The sequence below is a fragment of the Pristiophorus japonicus genome, unplaced genomic scaffold, assembly GCF_044704955.1.
Source record: "Pristiophorus japonicus isolate sPriJap1 unplaced genomic scaffold, sPriJap1.hap1 HAP1_SCAFFOLD_516, whole genome shotgun sequence".
In the NCBI taxonomy this organism is placed as follows: Eukaryota; Metazoa; Chordata; class Chondrichthyes; family Pristiophoridae; genus Pristiophorus; species Pristiophorus japonicus.
In genome coordinates this window covers 82,269-102,500 of record NW_027254422.1, presented here as the reverse complement: position 1 = coordinate 102,500, position 20,232 = coordinate 82,269, and the positions used below count along the sequence as shown (strand labels likewise).

The 20,232-nt window shown below is 49.7% G+C and overlaps 1 protein-coding gene across 4 annotated transcripts in view; it reads left to right on the top strand.

Annotated features, from left to right (window-relative positions):
• Positions 1-20,232, top strand: part of LOC139253823 (swi5-dependent recombination DNA repair protein 1 homolog) — a 123,746-nt gene that overhangs the window by 27,583 nt on the left and 75,931 nt on the right. For all 4 annotated transcript variants that reach the window (XR_011591988.1, XM_070873587.1, XM_070873586.1 and 1 more), the window contains 4 exons: positions 13,250-13,394; positions 14,371-14,466; positions 16,851-16,946; positions 17,194-17,289. Coding sequence is in view for 3 of the 4 variants with exons in the window: in XM_070873587.1 (XP_070729688.1) it covers positions 13,325-13,394; positions 14,371-14,466; positions 16,851-16,946; positions 17,194-17,289 (358 nt within the window). In the remaining variant the exon portion in view is untranslated. The remainder of the gene's footprint in view (positions 1-13,249; positions 13,395-14,370; positions 14,467-16,850; positions 16,947-17,193; positions 17,290-20,232) is intronic.

Below are 20,232 nucleotides of genomic sequence, written 5' to 3'. Positions count from 1 at the left end.
TCATGCGTAGGGGCGTCATGAGCCAGGTGGTCAGGCCGTACCCTTTGTCTCCCAGTAGCCAGCTCTGCCCTTCTGACTGCTGCTCAAACATGTCAGATAGAACGCTGTCGCGTAGGATGAACGCATCGTGGGTGCTGCCAGGGTATCTCGCATCGACTGACATGATGTGCTGCTTGTCGTCACACACGAGCTGTATGTTGATAGAGTGGAAACCTTTCCTATTTCGGTACTGCTCAGATTCCTCCACAGGTGCTCGCAAGGCTATGTGGGTACAATCAATGCAGCCCTGTACCTTTGGGAAGCCGGCAATCCTGAAGAAGCCCACAGCCCTCTCATGGGTCGTTTGTGCAGTCATTGGGAAATTGATGAAGTCATTCCTTCGTGCATACAGTGCAGCCGTGACCTGGTAAACGCAGACATGTATTGCACGTTGAGAGATGGCAGACACATCTCCAGTTGTAGCCTGAAATGATCACGAGGCACAGAAAGAAAGTGCAGCTGTTACCTTCACTGCAACAGACAGGGCAGTTGGTGTTCTGCTTCTGGGCTGCAAATCTGCTCTCACCATATCACAGATCTCAGTGACAACTTCTCTGCGAAAATGCAGCCTTTTCACACAATCAGCCTCGCTCATGTCCAGGTACGAGCGCCTGGCTCGATATTGTCGACGTGGGTAAGGTCTCCTGCCCATCAACCTACGGGCTACGACATTTCTGGTGCGGTGAGCTCTAATCAATTCTCTCCTATGCAGTGAATTGATGGCGAACCATTGCATAATACATGGTGTTGACAATGCAGCACCCATTCTGCAAATTTAAGTATAAAACTGTCTATGTGGCTGCCTCTCCCTGTCCAAATGGCCTCAGTCCCCCTCACAGCTCGAAGGCTGCTGCTGTATCTTCGGCTGCCGGCCAGCCACTGACGCCGCCCCTAAAGCGTGGCCGAATGGCCTCAAGCACCTTAAAGAGCTGCGTGTGTCCTGTGTTGATTCTTCGGCTGCTGGCCAGCCACTGACGCCGCTGCTATCCCATGGCCGAATGGCCTCAAGCACCTTAAAGAGCTGCGTGTGTCCTGTGTTGATTCTTCAGCTGCCGGCCAGCCACTGACGCCGCTGCTATCCCATGGCCGAATGGCCTCAAGCACCTTAAAGAGCTGCGTGTGTCCTGTGTTGATTCTTCAGCTGCCAGCCAGCCACTGACGCCGCTCCTATCCCATGGCCGAATGGCCTCACGTCGGTCCGGTGCTGTATCTTCGGCTGCCGGCCAGCCACTGACGCCGCTGCTATCCCATGGCCGAATGGCCTCAAGCACCATAAAGAGCTGCGTGCGTCCAGTGTTGATTCTTCGGCTACCGGCCAGCCACTAACAGAATGAAGGCCTGCCTGCAGCACCACAGCTCAGCTCGAAGGCTGCTTGCTGCCGCTGTTGGGGTTGCCGTCGAGACACTGACGCCACACCCCTGCCTGTCTCCAACATGAAAGGCCTGCCTGAAGCACAGCAGCTCGAAGGCTGCTGCTGTTTCACACAGGTAGGAACATGGTTTATTTAATCTTTTCTTTGTCTTATAAATTTTTATTCAGGTTGGATCTATTTGTATAATATTTGTACAAGTATAACTCAGGATTGATTGTAAAATTTAATGACTTCCCTTCCCTTACCCCCCCCCATTCCCTACGCCTAATTTGTAACCTACGCCTGATTTTCTAAAGTGTAGACAAGGTTTTTTCGAGCGTACAAAAATCTTCACTTACTCCATTCTAAGTTAGTTTGGAGTAAGTTTTCACTGCCGAAATTTTGAAAACAGGTGTAAGTGGCCGGACACGCCCCCTTTTGAAAAAAAAATTCTGTTCCAAAGTGAAACTGTTCTAACTGACTAGAACTGGAGCAAACTAAATGCCGAGAATTTGAATTTCTAAGATACTCCGTTCTACACCAGTTGCTCCAAAAAATCAGGAGCAACTGAGGCCGAAACTTGGGCCCATTGTGTGCAGTTTTAGTCTCCTAATCTGAGGAAGGACGTTCTTGCTATTGAGGGAGTGCAGCGAAGGTTCACCAGACTGATTCCCGGGATGGCAGGACTGACATATGAGGAGAGACTGGATCGACTGGAGTTTAGAAGGATAAGAGGGGATCTCATAGAAAAGTATAAAATTCTGACGGGGCTGGACAGGTTAGATGCAGGAAGAATGTTCCCGATGTTGGGGAAGTCCAGAACCACAGGACACAGTCTAAGGATAAGGGGTAAGCCATATAGGACCGAGATGAAGAGAAACTTTTTCACTCAGAGAATTGTGAACCTGTGGAATTCCCTGCCACAGAAAGTTGTTGAGTCCAGTTTGTTAGATATATTCAAAAGGGAGTTAGATATGGTCCTTATGGCTAAAGAGATCAAGGGGTATGGAGAGAAGGCTGGGGTGGGGTACTGAGGTTGAATGATCAGCCATGATCATATTGAATGGCAGTGCAGGCTCGAAGGGCCGAATGGCCTACTCCTGCACCCATTTTCTATGTTTCTATGTTTCTAACTGGCACCAAGTCCCGTTCACCCATTATCCCCTGTGCTCGCTGACCTACATTGGCTTTCGGTTAAGCAACGGCTCAATTTCAAAATTCACATCCTTATTTTCAAATCCCTCCATGGCCCCTCCCTATCTCTGGATCCCCTCCAGCCCCTACACCCCTCCCTATCTCTGTAACCTCCTCCAGCCCCAACACCCCTCCCTATCTCTGTAACCTCCTCCAGCCCCTACACCCCTCCCTATCTCTGTAACCTCCTCCAGCCCCTACACCCCTCCCTATCTCTGTAACCCCCTCCAGCCCCTACACCCCTCCCTATCTCTGTAACCTCCTCCAGCCCCTACACCACTCCCTATCTCTGTAACCTCCTCCAGCCCCTACACCCCTCCCTATCTCTGTAACCTCCTCCAGCCCCTACACCCCTCCCTATCTCTGTAACCTCCTCCAGCCCCTACACCCCTCCCTATCTCTGTAACCTCCTCCAGCCCCTACACCCCTCCCTATCTCTGTAACCTCCTCCAGCCCCTACACCCCTCCCTATCTCTGTAACCTCCTCCAGCCCCTACACCCCTCCCTATCTCTGTAACCCCCTCCAGCCCCTACACCCCTCCCTATCTCTGTAACCCCTCCAGCCCCTAACCCCTCCCTATCTCTGTAACCCCCTCCAGCCCCAACACCCCTCCCTATCTCTGCAACCTCCTGCAGCCCCTATTCCCCTCCCTATCTCTGTAACCCCTCCAGCCCCAACACCCCTCCCTATCTCTGTAACCCCTCCAGCCCCTACACCCCTCCCTATCTCTGTAACCCCCTCCAGCCCCTACACCCCTCCCTATCTCTGTAACCTCCAGCCCCTACACCCCTCCCTATCTCTGTAACCCCTCCAGCCCCTAACCCCTTCCTATCTCTGTAACCTCCTCCAGCCCCAACACCCCTCCCTATCTCTGTAACCCCCTCCAGCCCCTACACCCCTCCCTATCTCTGTAACCCCTCCAGCCCCTAACCCCTCCCTATCTCTGTAACCCCCTCCAGCCCCTACACCCCTCCCTATCTCTGTAACCTCCAGCCCCTACACCCCTCCCTAGCTCTGCAACCTCCAGCCCCTACACCCCTCCCTATCTCTGTAACCCCCTCCAGCCCCTACACCCCTCCCTATCTCTGTAACCTCCAGCCCCTACACCCCTCCCTATCTCTGCAACCTCCAGCCCCTACACCCCTCCCTATCTCTGTAACCCCCTCCAGCCCCTACACCCCTCCCTATCTCTGTAACCCCTCCAGCCCCTAACCCCTCCCTATCTCTGTAACCCCTCCAGCCCCAACACCCCTCCCTATCTCTGTAACCCCTCCAGCCCCTACACGCCTCCCTATCTCTGTAACCTCCAGCCCCTACACCCCTCCCTATCTCTGCAACCTCCAGCCCCTACACCCCTCCCTATCTCTGTAACCCCCTCCAGCCCCTACACCCCTCCCTATCTCTGTAACCCCCTCCAGCCCCTACACCCCTCCCTATCTCTGTAAACCCCTCCAGCCCCTACACCCCTCCCTATCTCTGTAACCTCCTCCAGCCCCTACACCCCTCCCTATCTCTGTAAGCCCTCCAGCCCCTAACCCCTCCCTATCTCTGTAACCTCCTCCAGCACCTACACCCCTCCCTATCTCTGTAACCCCCTCCAGCCCCTACACCCCTCCCTATCTCTGTAACCTCCTCCAGCCCCTACACCCCTCCCTATCTCTGTAACCCCTCCAGCCCCTAACCCCTCCCTATCTCTGTAACCCCCTCCAGCCCCTACACCCCTCCCTATCTCTGTAACCTCCTCCAGCCCCTACACCCCTCCCTATCTCTGTAACCTCCTCCAGCCCCACAACGCCCCGAGATGTCTGCACCCCTCTAATTCTGCCCTTGACCATCCCTGATTATAATCGCTCCACCATGGATGACCGTGCCTTCAGCTGCTTGGGCCCCAGCTCTAAATTCCCTCCCTAAAGCTCTCCACCTCTGTTGCTCTTTTTCCTTCTTTAAGACGCTCCTTAAAACTGACCTCTCTGACCAAGCTTTTGGTCACCTGGTTATTTGGTGTTGAATTGTTGTCTTATAACAACTTGTGAAACATCCTGGGAGGTTTTACTCGATTAAAGGCGCTGGATAAATACAGGCTGTAGTTGTAGTTGTTGATATTTATTATTGATTTGTAATCGATATTTAATATTTGCATTACTGATTCATATTATATAATATGCATTTTTAATACATCATTAATTTTGGCTTTACTGATTGATATAATTTATTAATCCTTTGTAATATATCTTTAATATTTTTATGACTGATTTATGTTATTTATTATGCATTTGTAATCTACCTTTAATTTTGGCATTCCTAATTCATGGTATTTATTATACATTTGTCATAGAAATGTTTTATTTGCAATTCTGATTGGTATTATTTATTATGCATTTATAAAACTTTAATACTTGCATTATTGATTCATGTTATATAATAAGCATTTTAAATATATCTTTAATATTTGCATTATTGATTTATATTATTTATTTATTATGCATTTGTGATAGACATTTAACACTTGCATTGTTGATTTATATTAATTATTGTGCACCTGTAATAGTATTTAAGATTTGCATTACTGATTAATATTAATTATTATGCATTTGTAACATATCTTTAACTTTTGCATTTCAGGTTGATATAATTGATTATACATTTGTTATATATCTTTATTTTTTTTATTACTAATTCATATTATGCATTTGTAATGATTCTTGAATATGTTCAGCATTGATTCATATTATTTATAATGCATGTGTGATAGATGTTTCACATTTTCATCTTTGATTTATATTAATTATGATGCATTTGCTATAGTATTTAATATTTGCAATACTGTGACATTATTTATTATGCATTTGTGATCTATCTTTAATTTTTGCATAACTAATTCATGGTATTTTATGCATTTGTAATAGATATTTAATATTTGCAATTCTGATTGATATTATTCATTATACATTGATAATAAAGCTGAAATATTGCATTATTGATTGATATAATTTATTATTCCTTTGTAATATATCTTTACTATTTACATTGTTGATTTATTTCATTCATTATGCATTTGTAATATATCGTTAATATTTAGATTATCAATTCATATTATTTATTATGCAGTTGTAATAGAACATAAGAACATAAGAACATAAGAAATAGGAACAGGAGTCAGCCATACGACCTCTCGAGCCTGCTCCGCCATTTAATACGATCATGGCCGGTCTGATCATGGACTCAGCTCCACTTCCCCGCCCGCTCCCCATATCCCTTCACTCCCTTATCGCTCAAAATTCTGTCTATCTCCGCATTAAATATATTCAATGACCCAGCCCCCACAGCTCTCTGGGGCAGAGAATTCCACAGATTTACAACCCTCTGAGAGAAGAAATTCCTCCTCATCTCAGTTCTAAATGGGCAACCCCTTATTCTGAAACTATGCCCCCATGATTGATATTATTTATTATGGATTTGCAATAGATAGTTAATATTTGTATTATCGATTCATATTATGTATAATGTATTTATGATGGATATGTAATATTTGCATTGTTGATCGATATTATTTATTCCCCTCCTTCCTGGAGTCTGTTTGCACCTCAAGAGATTTGAGAATGTTTTCTATCTTTAAGATGCCCTTAAATCATTGATCTTTATTTGCACAGAAACGGATATTTACTGTAAATATTAGAGTTATATTGACACAATTCTTTCTAATATTTAGACAGTTGCATTTGTTTTTTTTAATGTAATACTGATACTTAAGTATTGTGTACGTTTAAATTCTCATTTACATCCGTATGTTTGTTTATATTTTCCATTGTCATTAATTTGTCATCTTTACATTCAGTTCTTAAATTTATCTTAAAATTTAGATTTCAAATTCATGAGTTGCGTCCCAGCTGAAGAATTGTGTCCAATTCTGGGCAGCATACTTTAAGAAGCACGTGAAGGCTTTGGAGAGGGTGCAGAGAGATTTACTAGAATGGGTACCGAGATGTGGGATTGTCATTACGTTGATAGACTGAAGAAACTGGGGTTCGTCTTGGAGTAAAGAAGGCGAAGAGGAGATTTGAGAGAGGTGCTTAAAATCATGAAGGATTTAGATAGAACGATTTAAACATTCTCTCCCTCCACCACCGGCGCACCATGGCTGCAATGTGCACCATCTCATCATCACTGGCAGTCCCTCGGAATCGAGGAGGACTTGCTTCCACTCCCAAAGTGAGTTATTTGATGGCTGAACAGTCCGATATGAGAGCCACAGACCCTGTTACAGGTGGGACAGACATTGGTCAGGGGAAGGGGTGGGTGAGGCTGGTTTGACGCGCGCTCCTTCCGCTGCCTGCGCTTGGCCTCTTCATGCTCCTTGCGTCGAGACTCAAAGAGCTCAACACCCTCCCGGATGGACTTTCTCCACCTCGTCGGTCTGCAGCCAGGGTCTCCCAGGTGTCAGTGGTGATGTCGCACTTTACCAGGGAGGCTTTGAGGATGTCCTTATAACATTTCCGCTGTCCTCCTTTGGCTCGTTTACCATGAAGGAGCTTCGTATAAAGCATTTGTTTCGGGAGTCTCGTATCTGGCATGTGAACTATGTGGCCTGCCCAGCGAAGCTGATCGAGTGTGGTCAGTGCTTCAATACTGGGGATGTTAGCCTGGTCGTGGACACTGATGTTGGTGCGCCTGTCCTCCCAGGAGATTTGCAGGATCTTTCTGAGATATCGTTGGTGATATATCTCCAGCGACTTGAGGTGCCTTCTATACATCGTCCATGCCTCAGACCCATACAGGAGGGCGGGTATTACTACAGCCCTGTAGACCATGAGTTTGGTGGTAGATTTGAGGACCTGGTCTTCGAACACTCTTTTCCGCAGACGGCCGAGGGTTGCACTGGTGCACTGGAGGCGATGCAGAATCTCCACATCAATGTCTACCTTTGTTGATAAGAGGCTCCCGAGGTATGGGAAATGGTCCATGTTGTCCAGGGCCGCGCCGTGGATCTTGATGATTGGAGGGCAGTGCTGTGCAGCGATGACAGGCTGGTGAAGGACCTTTGTCTTACGGATGTTAAGCGTAAGGCCCATGCTTTCATATGCCTCAGTGAATACATGGACTATATCCTGGAGTTCAGTCTCTGAATGTGAACAGATGCAAGCATCGCCCGCATACTGCAGCTCAATGCCAGAGGTTGGAGTGATCCTGGACCTGGCCTGGAGGCGGTGCAGGTTAAACAGCTTCCCACTGGTTCTGTAGTTTAATTCCACTCCAGCGGGGAGCTTGTGTATTGTGAGGTGGAGCATGGCAGTGAGGAAGATTGAGAAGAGGGTTGGAGCGATAACGCAGCCCTGTTTGACCCCGGTCCGGACGTGGATTGGGTCTGTAATGGATCCGTTGGTAAGGATCACGGCCTGCATGTCATCGTGAAGCAGGCGAAGAATGTTGACAAACTTTTGGGGGCATCCGAAACGGAGGAGGACGCTCCATAGACCCTCACGGTTGACAGTGTCAAAGGCCTTTGTAAGATCGAAGGCCATGTATAAGGGCTGGCGCTGCTCCCTGCAATTTTCCTGCAGCTGTCGCGCTGCAAAGATCATGTCCATTGTGCCCGTAGGGGACGAAATCCGCACTGTGATTCCGGGAGGAGCTCCTTGGCCACAGGGAGAAGACGATTGAGGAGAACTCTAGCGACAACTTTCCCAGTGGCTGATAACAGGGAGATTCCTCTGTAGTTGCCGCAGTCGGACTTGTCCCCCTTTTTAAAGATGGTCACGATCACTGCATCTCTGAGATCTCCCGGCATGCTCTCCTCCCTCCAGATGAGAGAGATGAGGTCATGTATCCGCGCCAACAGTGCCTCTCTGCCATACTTTAGCGCCTCAGCAGGGATTCCATCCGCACCCGTAGCCTTGTTATTCTTAAGCTGTTTTATGGCTTTGCCTACCTCGTGCAACGTTGGAGTTTCACTGAGTTGTGGCGGGTCGCATGCTGCGGGATGGAGCCGAGAAGCACTCAAGTCAAAGGCAGAGTCTCGATTGAGGAGATCTTCAAAGTGCTCCTTCCATTGGGCCCTGACAGCCTCGGTGTCCTTGATGAGTGTTTCCTTGTTCTTGGCCAGGAGTGGGGTGAGGCCTTGGGAGTTTGGACCGTAGGTGGCCTTGACTGCAGTGAAGAATCCTCACATATCGTGGCAGTCGACCAGTTGTTGTATCTCCTGTGCTTTCACCATCCACCACCTGTTCTTTACGTCCCAAGTTTTTTGTTGGACCTGAGCCTTGAGCTGTCTGTAATGTTGTTTTGCAGCTCCCGAGTTGGGCTGTTGCTTGAGGCTCAGAAATGCTTTGCGCTTGCGATCTATTAGATGCACTGCAGCAACTCGCCAAGGCTTCTTCAGCAGCACCTCACAAACCCGCAACCTCGACCACCTATAAGGACAAGGGCAGCAGGCGCATGGGAACACCACCACCTTCACGTTCCCCTCCAAGTCACACACCATCCTGACTTGGAACTATAATCGGTCGTTCCTTCATTGTCGCTGGGTCAAAATCCTGGAACTCCCACCTTAGCAGCACTGTGGGAGCACCTTCACCACACGGACCACGGACTGCAGCAGTTCAAGAAGGCGGCTCACCAGCACCTTCTCGAGCGCAATTAGGGATGGTCAATAAATGCCGGCCTTGGCTGTGACGCCCACATCCCAGGAACGAATAATAGAAAAGTTGGAATGCACTGCCCGATAGGATGATGGAAACAGATTCAATAGTAACCTTCAAAAGGGAATTGGATGAAAAGTGGAAGGAGTGATGTGGGGAAAGAGCGGGGAGTGAAACTAACGGGATTTCTGTTTAAAAGAGCAAGCACAGATTCGATGGGCCGAATGGCCTCCTGTGTGTACTATTCTATGATTCTATGATTCATATACTCAAAAATTCTATCTGTATATTTATCAGGCAATTTGTATAATATATTATGAAAATACTTTTGACAGTCAGCCACCAATTGATTTATATATTCAGGATTAATATTCACATATATACAAAAATATAGTTTTATCAATGAAGAACCAAGAACAGCAAATTATTTCTAATCTAATTTCACCCCAGGACTGAGCCACTGATCATTGAGTGTCCCCACCATCTACACTCAGTGTTCACCCGGGGACTGAGATACCCCATGGTATCCCCCACTGACCATCGAATGTCCCCACCCTCTACACTCAGTGTTCACCCAGGGACTGAGATACCCCATGGTATCTCCCACTGACCATTGAGTGTCCCTGACCATCTACACTCAGTGTTCACCCGGGGACTGAGATACCCCATGGTATCGCCCACTGACCATCGAGTGTCCCCACCCTCTACACTCAGTGTTCACCCGGGGACTGAGATACCCCATGGTATCTCCCACTGACCATCCAATGTACCCACCCTCTACACTCAGTGTTCACCCGGGGACTGAGATACCCCATGGTATCCCCCACTGACCATCGAATGTCCCCACCCTCTACACTCAGTGTTCACCCGGGGTCTGAGATACCCCATGGTATCCCCCACTGACCATCGAGTGTCCCCACCCTCTACACTCAGTGTTCACCTGGGGACTGAGATACCCCATGGTATCGCCCACTGACCATCCAGTGTCCCCACCCTCTACACTCAGTGTTCACCCAGGGACTGAGATACCCCATGGTATCCCCCACTGACCATCCAATGTCCCCACCCTCTACACTCAGTGTTCACCCAGGGACTGAGATACCCCATGGTATCGCCCACTGACCATCCAGTGCCCTCACCCTCTACACTCAGTGTTCACCCAGGGATTGAGATACCCCATGGTATCTCCCACTGACCATCCAGTGTCCTCACCCTCTACACTCAGTGTTCACCCAGGGACTGAGATACCCCATGGTATCTCCCACTGATCATCCAGTGTCCTCACCCACTACACTCAGTGTTCACCCGGGGACTGAGATACCCCATGGTATCACCCACTGACCATCGAGTGTCCCCACCCTCTACACTCAGTGTTCACCCAGGGACTGAGATACCCATGGTATCTCCCACTGACCATTGAGTGTCCCCACCATCTACACTCAGTGTTCACCCAGGGACTGAGATACCCCATGGTATCGCCCACTGACCATTGAGCGTCCGCACCCTCTACACTCAGTGTTCACCCAGGGACTGAGATACCCCATGGTATCGCCCACTGACCATCCAGTGTCCCCACCCTCTACACTCAGTGTTCACCCAGAGACTGAGATACCCCATGGTATCTCCCACTGACCATCCAATGTCCCCACCCTCTACACTCAGTGTTCACCCAGGGACTGAGATAGCCCATGGTATCTCTCACTGACCATCGAGTGTCCCCACCCTCTACACTCAGTGTTCACCCGGGGACTGAGATACCCCATGGTATCCCCCACTGACCATCGAATGTCCCCACCCTCTACACTCAGTGTTCACCCGGGGACTGAGATACCCCATGGTATCTCCCACTGACCATTGAGTGTCCCTGACCATCTACACTCAGTGTTCACCCGGGGACTGAGATACCCCATGGTATCTCCCACTGACCATCGAGTGTCCCCACCCTCTACACTCAGTGTTCACCCGGGGATTGAGATACCCCATGGTATCCCCCACTGACCATCGAATGTCCCCACCCTCTACACTCAGTGTTCACCCGGGGACTGAGATACCCCATGGTATCCCCCACTGACCATCGAATGTCCCCACCCTCTACACTCAGTGTTCACCCGGGGACTGAGATACCCCATGGTATCCCCCACTGACCATCGAATGTCCCCACACTCGACACTCAGTGTTCACCCGGGGACTGAGATACCCCATGGTATCTCCCACTGACCATTGAGTGTCCCTGACCATCTACACTCAGTGTTCACCCGGGGACTGAGATACCCCATGGTATCTCCCACTGACCATCGAGTGTCCCCACCCTCTACACTCAGTGTTCACCCGGGGATTGAGATACCCCATGGTATCGCCCACTGACCATCGAGTGTCCCCACCCTCTACACTCAGTGTTCACCCGGGGATTGAGATACCCCATGGTATCCCCCGCTGACCATCGAATGTACCCACCCTCTACACTCAGTGTTCACCCGGGGACTGAGATACCCCATGGTATCTCCCACTGACCATCCAATGTCCCCACCCTTTACACTCAGTGTTCACCTGGGGACTGAGATACCCCATGGTATCTCTCACTGACCATCGAGTGTCCCCACCATCTACACTCAGTGTTCACCCGGGGACTGAGATACCCCATGGTATCTCCCACTGACCATCGAATGTACCCAGCCTCTACACTCAGTGTTCACCCGGGGACTGAGATACCCCATGGTATCCCCCACTGACCATCGAATGTCCCCACCCTCTACACTCAGTGTTCACCCGGGGACTGAGATACCCCATGGTATCCCCCACTGACCATCGAGTGTCCCCACCCTCTACACTCAGTGTTCACCTGGGGACTGAGATACCCCATGGTATCGCCCACTGACCATCCAGTGTCCCCACCCTCTACACTCAGTGTTCACCCAGGGACTGAGATACCCCATGGTATCGCCCACTGACCATCCAGTGCCCTCACCCTCTACACTCAGTGTTCATCCAGGGATTGAGATACCCCATGGTATCTCCCACTGACCATCCAGTGTCCTCACCCTCTACACTCAGTTTTCACCCAGGGACTGAGATACCCCATGGTATCTCCCACTGATCATCCAGTGTCCTCACCCACTACACTCAGTGTTCACCCGGGGACTGAGATACCCCATGGTATCGCCCACTGACCATCGAGTGTCCCCACCCTCTACACTCAGTGTTCACCCAGGGACTGAGATACCCATGGTATCTCCCACTGACCATTGAGTGTCCCCACCATCTACACTCAGTGTTCACCCAGGGACTGAGATACCCCATGGTATCGCCCACTGACCATCGAGTGTCCCCACCCTCTACACTCAGTGTTCACCCGGGGACTGAGATACCCCATGGTATCCCCCACTGACCATCGAGTGTCCCCACCCTCTACACTCAGTGTTCACCCGGGGACTGAGATACCCCATGGTATCGCCCACTGACCATTGAGCGTCCCCACCCTCTACACTCAGTGTTCACCCAGGGACTGAGATACCCCATGGTATCGCCCACTGACCATTGAGCGTCCCCACCCTCTACACTCAGTGTTCACCCAGGGACTGAGATACCCCATGGTATCGCCCACTGACCATCCAGTGTCCCCACCCTCTACACTCAGTGTTCACCCAGGGACTGAGATACCCCATGCTATCTCTCACTGACCATCCAGTGTCCCCACCCTCTACACTCAGTGTTCACCCAGGGACTGAGATACCCCATGGTATCCCCCACTGACCATCCAGTGTCTCTGACCATCTACACTCAGTGTTCACCCGGGGACTGAGATATCCATGAGATCTGTCTGTGAGCAGTGAGTTGGAGGGGAGGCTGAGCTGGGAGACAGATGGAAACCTGGTTTAGAGAAGGAGGAAAGGATCCAGCCAGGTTTGATTTGGGGGATTTACTACTAGGGCGGAGAGTGAGCCTGAGGTTATTGGTGCTTCAGGGGTACACGCCGCTGTGTAACATTAACTGTGCTTTATATTAACATTAAATATCTTTCTGTCACTCAGTCGTAGACTCCGCACTCACTGACCCGTGTGTAAATCACACAGTCCTGGACCAGTCCTGGAGGAGCACAGATTGTAATGGGACTGAGTGCATCGGAACCCTTCAGTGTGATGGGGATCTTGTCCAAGGATGGTATAGATTTAAAAGGTAACGTGAGGGGAAAATGACAGATAAACTAGTCAATAAGCCAGAAGTAAATGTAGAAAAGAGAGCAGAGTGTGGGATTAGGAAGCGGTTGTGTAGAGAGAGCGGGATCATCAGTCAGAGCAATGGGGCAGAGTGTGAGCGGATACAGGGAAAGGGGAACGGCTTCTATCAGTTGATCATTGAATCAGTTCAGGGGCTGACTCTGATTGTTGTTTCAGTTCTGGCGGATGGAAGATTCCGGAGACTGTGGTCTCAGACACTCACTGCTCTACATGGGCCCCTGGCTGGTTAAACGGTACTGTCAGACTTTATAATCTCAGATTTACATTCACTGCCCAGCACTGTTCACCTCGGTTACATTCTTCAATATTTATAATCCTCATTTCTGGAGCTCGTCCCACCGTGGGCCAGGGAGAAGCGACGAGGACAGTTTGTTTTAACTGGGCTGGAAATCGCTGCTTCAAGACCTGGGAGATAAAGATCAAAAACTACACCAGTTACTACGTTTACCAGTTGAAGCCGACAAGCACCGGTTGCGATGCTTATTGCACAGGTACATTGCGGAATGTGAATGGCCCAGAAGAGTGACTCTGGGATGTCCCGTGTCATCCCCCCCGCCCCCCCACAGTTACACGCAGCGGACCTCCCCTGGTTGTAAGGGACACCACGGACAAAGGACCTGAAACACAAAGTGGTCTTTTCACCAAAGCTCCAGGGAGCTGAATCAGACGCTGTTCTCTGTGTGTGTCGGACACTGTTCCCTGTGGTGTCCCCTGATGGTGATAGACCCCCAGTGCAGCCCTGGGTACCGCACCCTCCCTCTCCAGGCATTACAGGTCACGGGAAGTGGGATTGGGATATTTGGGGTTATCGAAAGACTGGTGTCTGGCAATCTCGGGGTTATAGTACCAGTCTTATGACCTGATCTGGTGTTCTCCTCTCTGCACGCTTCCAAGTCTCTCTTCCTTTATTACAGACCCAGGGACATCTCCAACTCAGGGGCCCGAGGAACAATCGACTCGTGAAACCACTGACCATCCATCCACTATCCCAGCGGGGCCTACACCCTCAGGTATCTGCCTTGTGGGGTCCATTCTGCACAAACTGCTCACCTGGTGTGACTGCTGAAATCCTCAGTCACAGAGATTCATCCATCTGTAACTGAGGGGAGTGGCCTGCAGTGACTGAGGGGCGAGGGATTGTAATATGGGCAATGGCAGACATTTAGAGACCGCATGGATGAAATACAACAATTGTACATCCCTGTCTGGCGTAAACATAAAAAGGGGAAGGTGGCTCAACCGTGGCTATCAAGGGAAATCAGGGATAGTATTAAAGCCAAGGAAGTGGCATACAAATTGGCCAGAAATAGCAGCGAACCCGGGGACTGGGAGAAATTTAGAACTCAGCAGAGGAGGACAAAGGGTTTGATTAGGGCAGGGAAAATAGAGTACGAGAGGAAGCTTGCAGGGAACATTAAAATGGACTGCAAAAGTTTCTATAGGTATGTAAAGAGAAAAAGGTTAGTAAAGACAAATGTAGGTCCCCTGCAGTCAGAATCAGGGGAAGTCATAACGGGGAACAAAGAAATGGCAGACCAATTGAACAAGTACTTTGGTTCAGTATTTACTAAGGAGGACACAAACAACCTTCCGGATATAAAAGGGGTCAGAGGGTCTAGTAAGGAGGAGGAACTGAGGGAAATCCTTATTAGTCGGGAAATTGTGTTGGGGAAATTGATGGGATTGAAGGCCGATAAATCCCCAGGGCCTGATGGACTGCATCCCAGAGTACTTAAGGAGGTGGCCTTGGAAATAGCGGATGCATTGACAGTCATTTCCCAACATTCCATAGACTCTGGATCAGTTCCTATCGAGTGGAGGGTAGCCAATGTAACCCCACTTTTGAAAAAAGGAGGGAGAGAGAAAACAGGGAATTATAGACCGGTCAGCCTGACATCGGTAGTGGGTAAAATGATGGAATCAATTATTAAGGATGTCATAGCAGCGCATTTGGAAAGAGGCGACATGATAGGTCCAAGTCAGCATGGATTTGTGAAAGGGAAATCATGCTTGACAAATCTTCTGGAATTTTTTGAGGATGTTTCCAGTAGAGTGGACAAGGGAGAACCAGTTGGTGTGGTATATTTGGACTTTCAGAAGGCTTTCGACAAGGTCCCACACAAGAGATTAATGTGCAAAGTTAAAGCACATGGGATTGGGGGTAGTGTGCTGACGTGGATTGAGAACCGGTTGTCAGACAGGAAGCAAAGAGTAGGAGTAAATTGGTACTTTTCAGAATGACAGGCAGTGACTAGTGGGGTACCGCAAGGTTCTGTGCTGGGGCCCCAGCTGTTTACCTTGTACATTAATGATTTAGATGAGGGGATTAAATGTAGTATCTCCAAATTTGCGGATGACACTAAGTTGGGTGGCAGTGTGAGCTGCGAGGAGGATGCTATGAGGCTGCAGAGTGAATTGGATAGGTTAGGTGAATGGGAAAATGCATGGCAGATGAAGTATAATGTGGATAAATGTGAGGTTATCCACTTTGGTGGCAAAAACAGAGAGACAGACTATTATCTGAATGGTGCCAGATTAGGAAAAGGGGAGGTGCAACGAGACCTGGGTGTCATGGTACATCAGTCATTGAAGGTTGGCATGCAGGTACAGCAGGCGGTTAAGAAAGCAAATGGCATGTTCGCCTTCATAGTGAGGGGATTTGAGTACAAGGGCAGGGAGGCCTTACTACAGTTGTACAGGGCCTTGGTGAGGCCACACCTGGAGTATTGTGTACAGTTTTGGTCTCCTAACTTGAGGAAGGACATTCTTGCAATTGAGGGAGTGCAGCGAAGGTTCACCAGACTGATTCCCGGGATGGCGGGACTGACATATCAAGAAAGACTAGATGAACTGGGCTTGTATTCACTGGAGTTCAGAAGAATGAGAGGGGATCTCATAGAAACTTTTAAAATTCTGACGGGTTTAGACAGGTTAGATGCACGGAGAATGTTCCCAATGTTGGGGAATTCCAGAACCAGGGGTCACAGTCTAAGGATAAGGGGTAAGCCATTTAAGACCGAGATGAGGAGAAACTTCTTCACTCAGAGAGTGGTGAACCTGTGGAATTCTCTACCACAGAAAGTTGTTGAGGCCAATTCACTAAATATATTCAAAAAGGAGTTCGATGAAGTCCTTACTACTAGGGGGATCAAGGGGTATGGCGAGAAAGCAGGAATGGGGTACTGAAGTTGCATGTTCAGCCATGAACTCATTGAATGGCGGTGCAGGCTAGAAGGGCCGAATGGCCTACACCTGCACCTATTTTCTATGTTTCTATGTTTCGATATTCTGGGTTATATAAAGACTGGTATCTGACATTCTCCAGATCTAGCATCAGCCTGATGGCCTGTTCTGTCATTCACCACTCTCCCATGTCTCTCTTCCTTTATTACAGACCCAGAGACATCCCCAACTGAGGGGCCTGAGGATCAATTGACTCTCCAATCCACTGACCATCCATCCACTATCCCAGCGGGGTCTACAACCTCAGGTATCTGCCTTGTGGGGTCCATTCTACACAGACTGCTCACCCGGTGTAACTGCTGAAATCCTCAATCCCAGAGATTCATCCATCTGTTACTTAGGGGAGTGGCTTGCAGTGACTGAGGGGCGAGGGATTATAATATTTGGGTTATATAAAGACTGGTATCTGACATTCTTCGCATCTAGCATCAGCCTGATGAACTGTTCGTGTTCTCCACTCTGCACTCGCCCATGTCTCTCTTCCTTTATTACAGATACAGAGACATCCCCAACTCAGGGACCCGAGGAACAATCGACTCGTGAAACCACTGACCATCCATCCACTACCCCACAGGGGTCAACAACCTCAGGTATCTGTCTTGTGGGGTCCATTCTAAATGTTCCTTTCTCCCAGAAATATTCAGTCCCTCAGATTAATTCTGGTCTCTTACTTAGGGGAGTGGGATGCAATGACTGAGGGGAGTGGGATGCAGTGACTGAGGGGAGTGGGATGAGGAGACTGAGGGGAGTGGGATGCAGTGACTGAATGGAGTGGGATGAGGAAAGTGAGGGGAGTGGGATGCAGTGACTGAGGGGAGTGGGATGCAGTGACTGAGGAGTGGGATGAGGAGAGTGAGGGGAGTGGGATGAGGAGAGTGAGGGGAGTGGGATGCAGTGACTGAGGAGAATGGGATGAGGAGAGTGAGGGGAGCGGGGTGCAGTGACTGAGGGGAGTGGGATGGGATGATTAATGGTTATATAAAGATTAACGTCCTTCAGGGAAGGAAATCTGTCATCCTTACCGGCCTGGCCTGTATATGGCTCCAGACCCACAGCAACGTGTTGGAGACTTAACTGCCCCCTGAAATAGCCCAGCAAACCACTCAGTCATATGCAGGAAGGCGGCTCACCACGACCTTCTCCAGGGCGATTAAGGATGGGCAATAAATGCCGGCCTTGCCAGTGACGCCCACATCCCAGGACCCAATTTAAAAATGCAGTGACTGAGGGGAGTGGGATGCAGTGACTGAGGAGTGGGATGAGGAGAGTGAGGGAAGTGGGATGCAGTGACTGAGGGGAGTGGGTTTGGATGATTGTGAGTTATATGAAGACTGGTATCTGACATTTGGCTTCGGTATCTGCCTTCTGGGCTCCATTCTACAGACTGTTCATCCTAATAACTGCTGAAATCATCAGTCTCCCTTTCTCTCATATATATATATATATATATCTGTCTCTCTCTCTCTCTCTCTGTATCTGTCTCTCTCTCTCTTACTCCTGTGTTCCCTCTCTCTCTCTTTCTCTCTGTGTCCCTATCTCCCATCTTTCAGGAGGGTGGGAACATTGCAGGTTCTCAACAATTCAGGGAAATTAAATCCCTCCCTCTGTCTTTATCAGGCGCAAATATATCGGCCCGAGTGTCCCAAAGCAGGCGTGTCATCAGTCTGTGCACGCAGAGCCATCACTGTCAGTCACTGGCTTTGCCCGGTCGGTGCTGTCACAACACAAGTTGCTGTCTCTTGTATTCGCTGTGTAAAATCATTGGGGCAAACACGGGACTATATAATATGCTGCTTCACTAATCTTCTCTCTCTGTCCCTCTGTCTGTCTCTCTCTTTCTCTGTGTCCCTGTCTCTATAACTATGTCTCTTTCTCTCTGTGTCCCTGCCTGTAGCTCTCTCTGTCCCTCTCTCTGTCCCTCTCTCTGTCTGTCTCTCTTTCTGTCTCTCTTTCTGTCTCTCTTTCTCTGTGTCACTATCTCTATAATCATGCTTTCTCTCTGCCTCTCGCGGACTCCCTGTAATTACCAACACACTCCCGGGACCTTTGAAAATACTGACATATTCCCAGGGACCCCTTGTAAATTATGACACATTCCTGGGACCCCCTGTAAATACGGACAGACTACTGGGGACCCCCTGTAAATACTGACACACTCCCAGGGACCCCCTGTAAATACTGACACACTCCCGGAGACCCCCTGTAAATAGTGACACACTCCTGGGGACTCCCTGTAAGTACTGACACACTCCCGGGGACCCCCTGTAAATACTGACACACTCCCGGAGACCCCCTGTAAATAGTGACACACTCCTGGGGACTCCCTGTAAGTACTGACACACTCCCGGGGACCCCCTGTAAATACTGACACACTCCCAGGGACCCCCTGTAAATACTGACATACTCCCGGAGACCCCCTGTAAATAGTGACACACTCCTGGGGACTCCCTGTAAGTACTGACACACTCCCGGGGACCCCCTGTAAATACTGACACACTCCCGGGGACCCCCTGTAAGTACTGACATACTCCCGGGGACCCCCTGTAAATACTGACATACTCCCGGGGACCCCCTGTAAATACTGACACACTCCTGGGGACCCCCTGTAAATACTGACACACTCCCGGGGACCTCCTGTAATTACTGGCACATAACTATGGACCCTCTGTAAATATTGGCACAGTCCCGGGGACCTCCGTGTAAATACTGACAAAATCCAGGAATCCCTGTAAATACCAACACACTCCCCGGGGACACCCTGTAAATACTGACACACTCCCGGGAACTCCCTGTAAACACTGACACACTCCCGAGGACCCCCTATAAATACTGACACACTCCCGGGGACCCCCTGTAAATACTGACACACTCCCTGGGACCCTGCTGTAAATACTGACACATTCCCGGGGGCCCCCTGTAAATACTGACACCCTCTCCCAGGGACTCCCTGTAAATACTGACACACTCCCGGGACCTCCCTGTAAACACTGACACACTCCCGAGGACCCTCTGTAAATACTGACACACTCCCGAGGACCCCCTATAAATACTGACACACTCCTGGGGACCCCCTGTAAATAATGACACACTCCTGGGGACCCCCTGTAAATACTGACACACTCCCGGGGACCCCCTGTAAATACTGACACACCCCCGGGGACCCCCTGTAAATACTGACACACTCCTGGGGACCCCCTGTAAATACTGACACACTCCCGGGGACCCCCTGTAAATACTGACACACTCCCGGGGACCCCCTGTACATACTGACACACTCCCGGGGACCCCCTGTAAATACTGACACACTCCCGGGGACCCCCTGTAAATACTGACACACTCCCGGGGACCCCCTGTAAATACTGACACACTCCCGGGGACCCCCTGTAAATACTGATACACTCCCGGGGGCCTCCTGTAAATACTGACACCCTCTCCCAGGGACTCCCTGTAAATACTGACACGCTCCTGAGGACCCCCTGTAAACACTGACACACTACTGGATGTTGTAAGGCTGTCTTGCTCTTTTCGCTTCG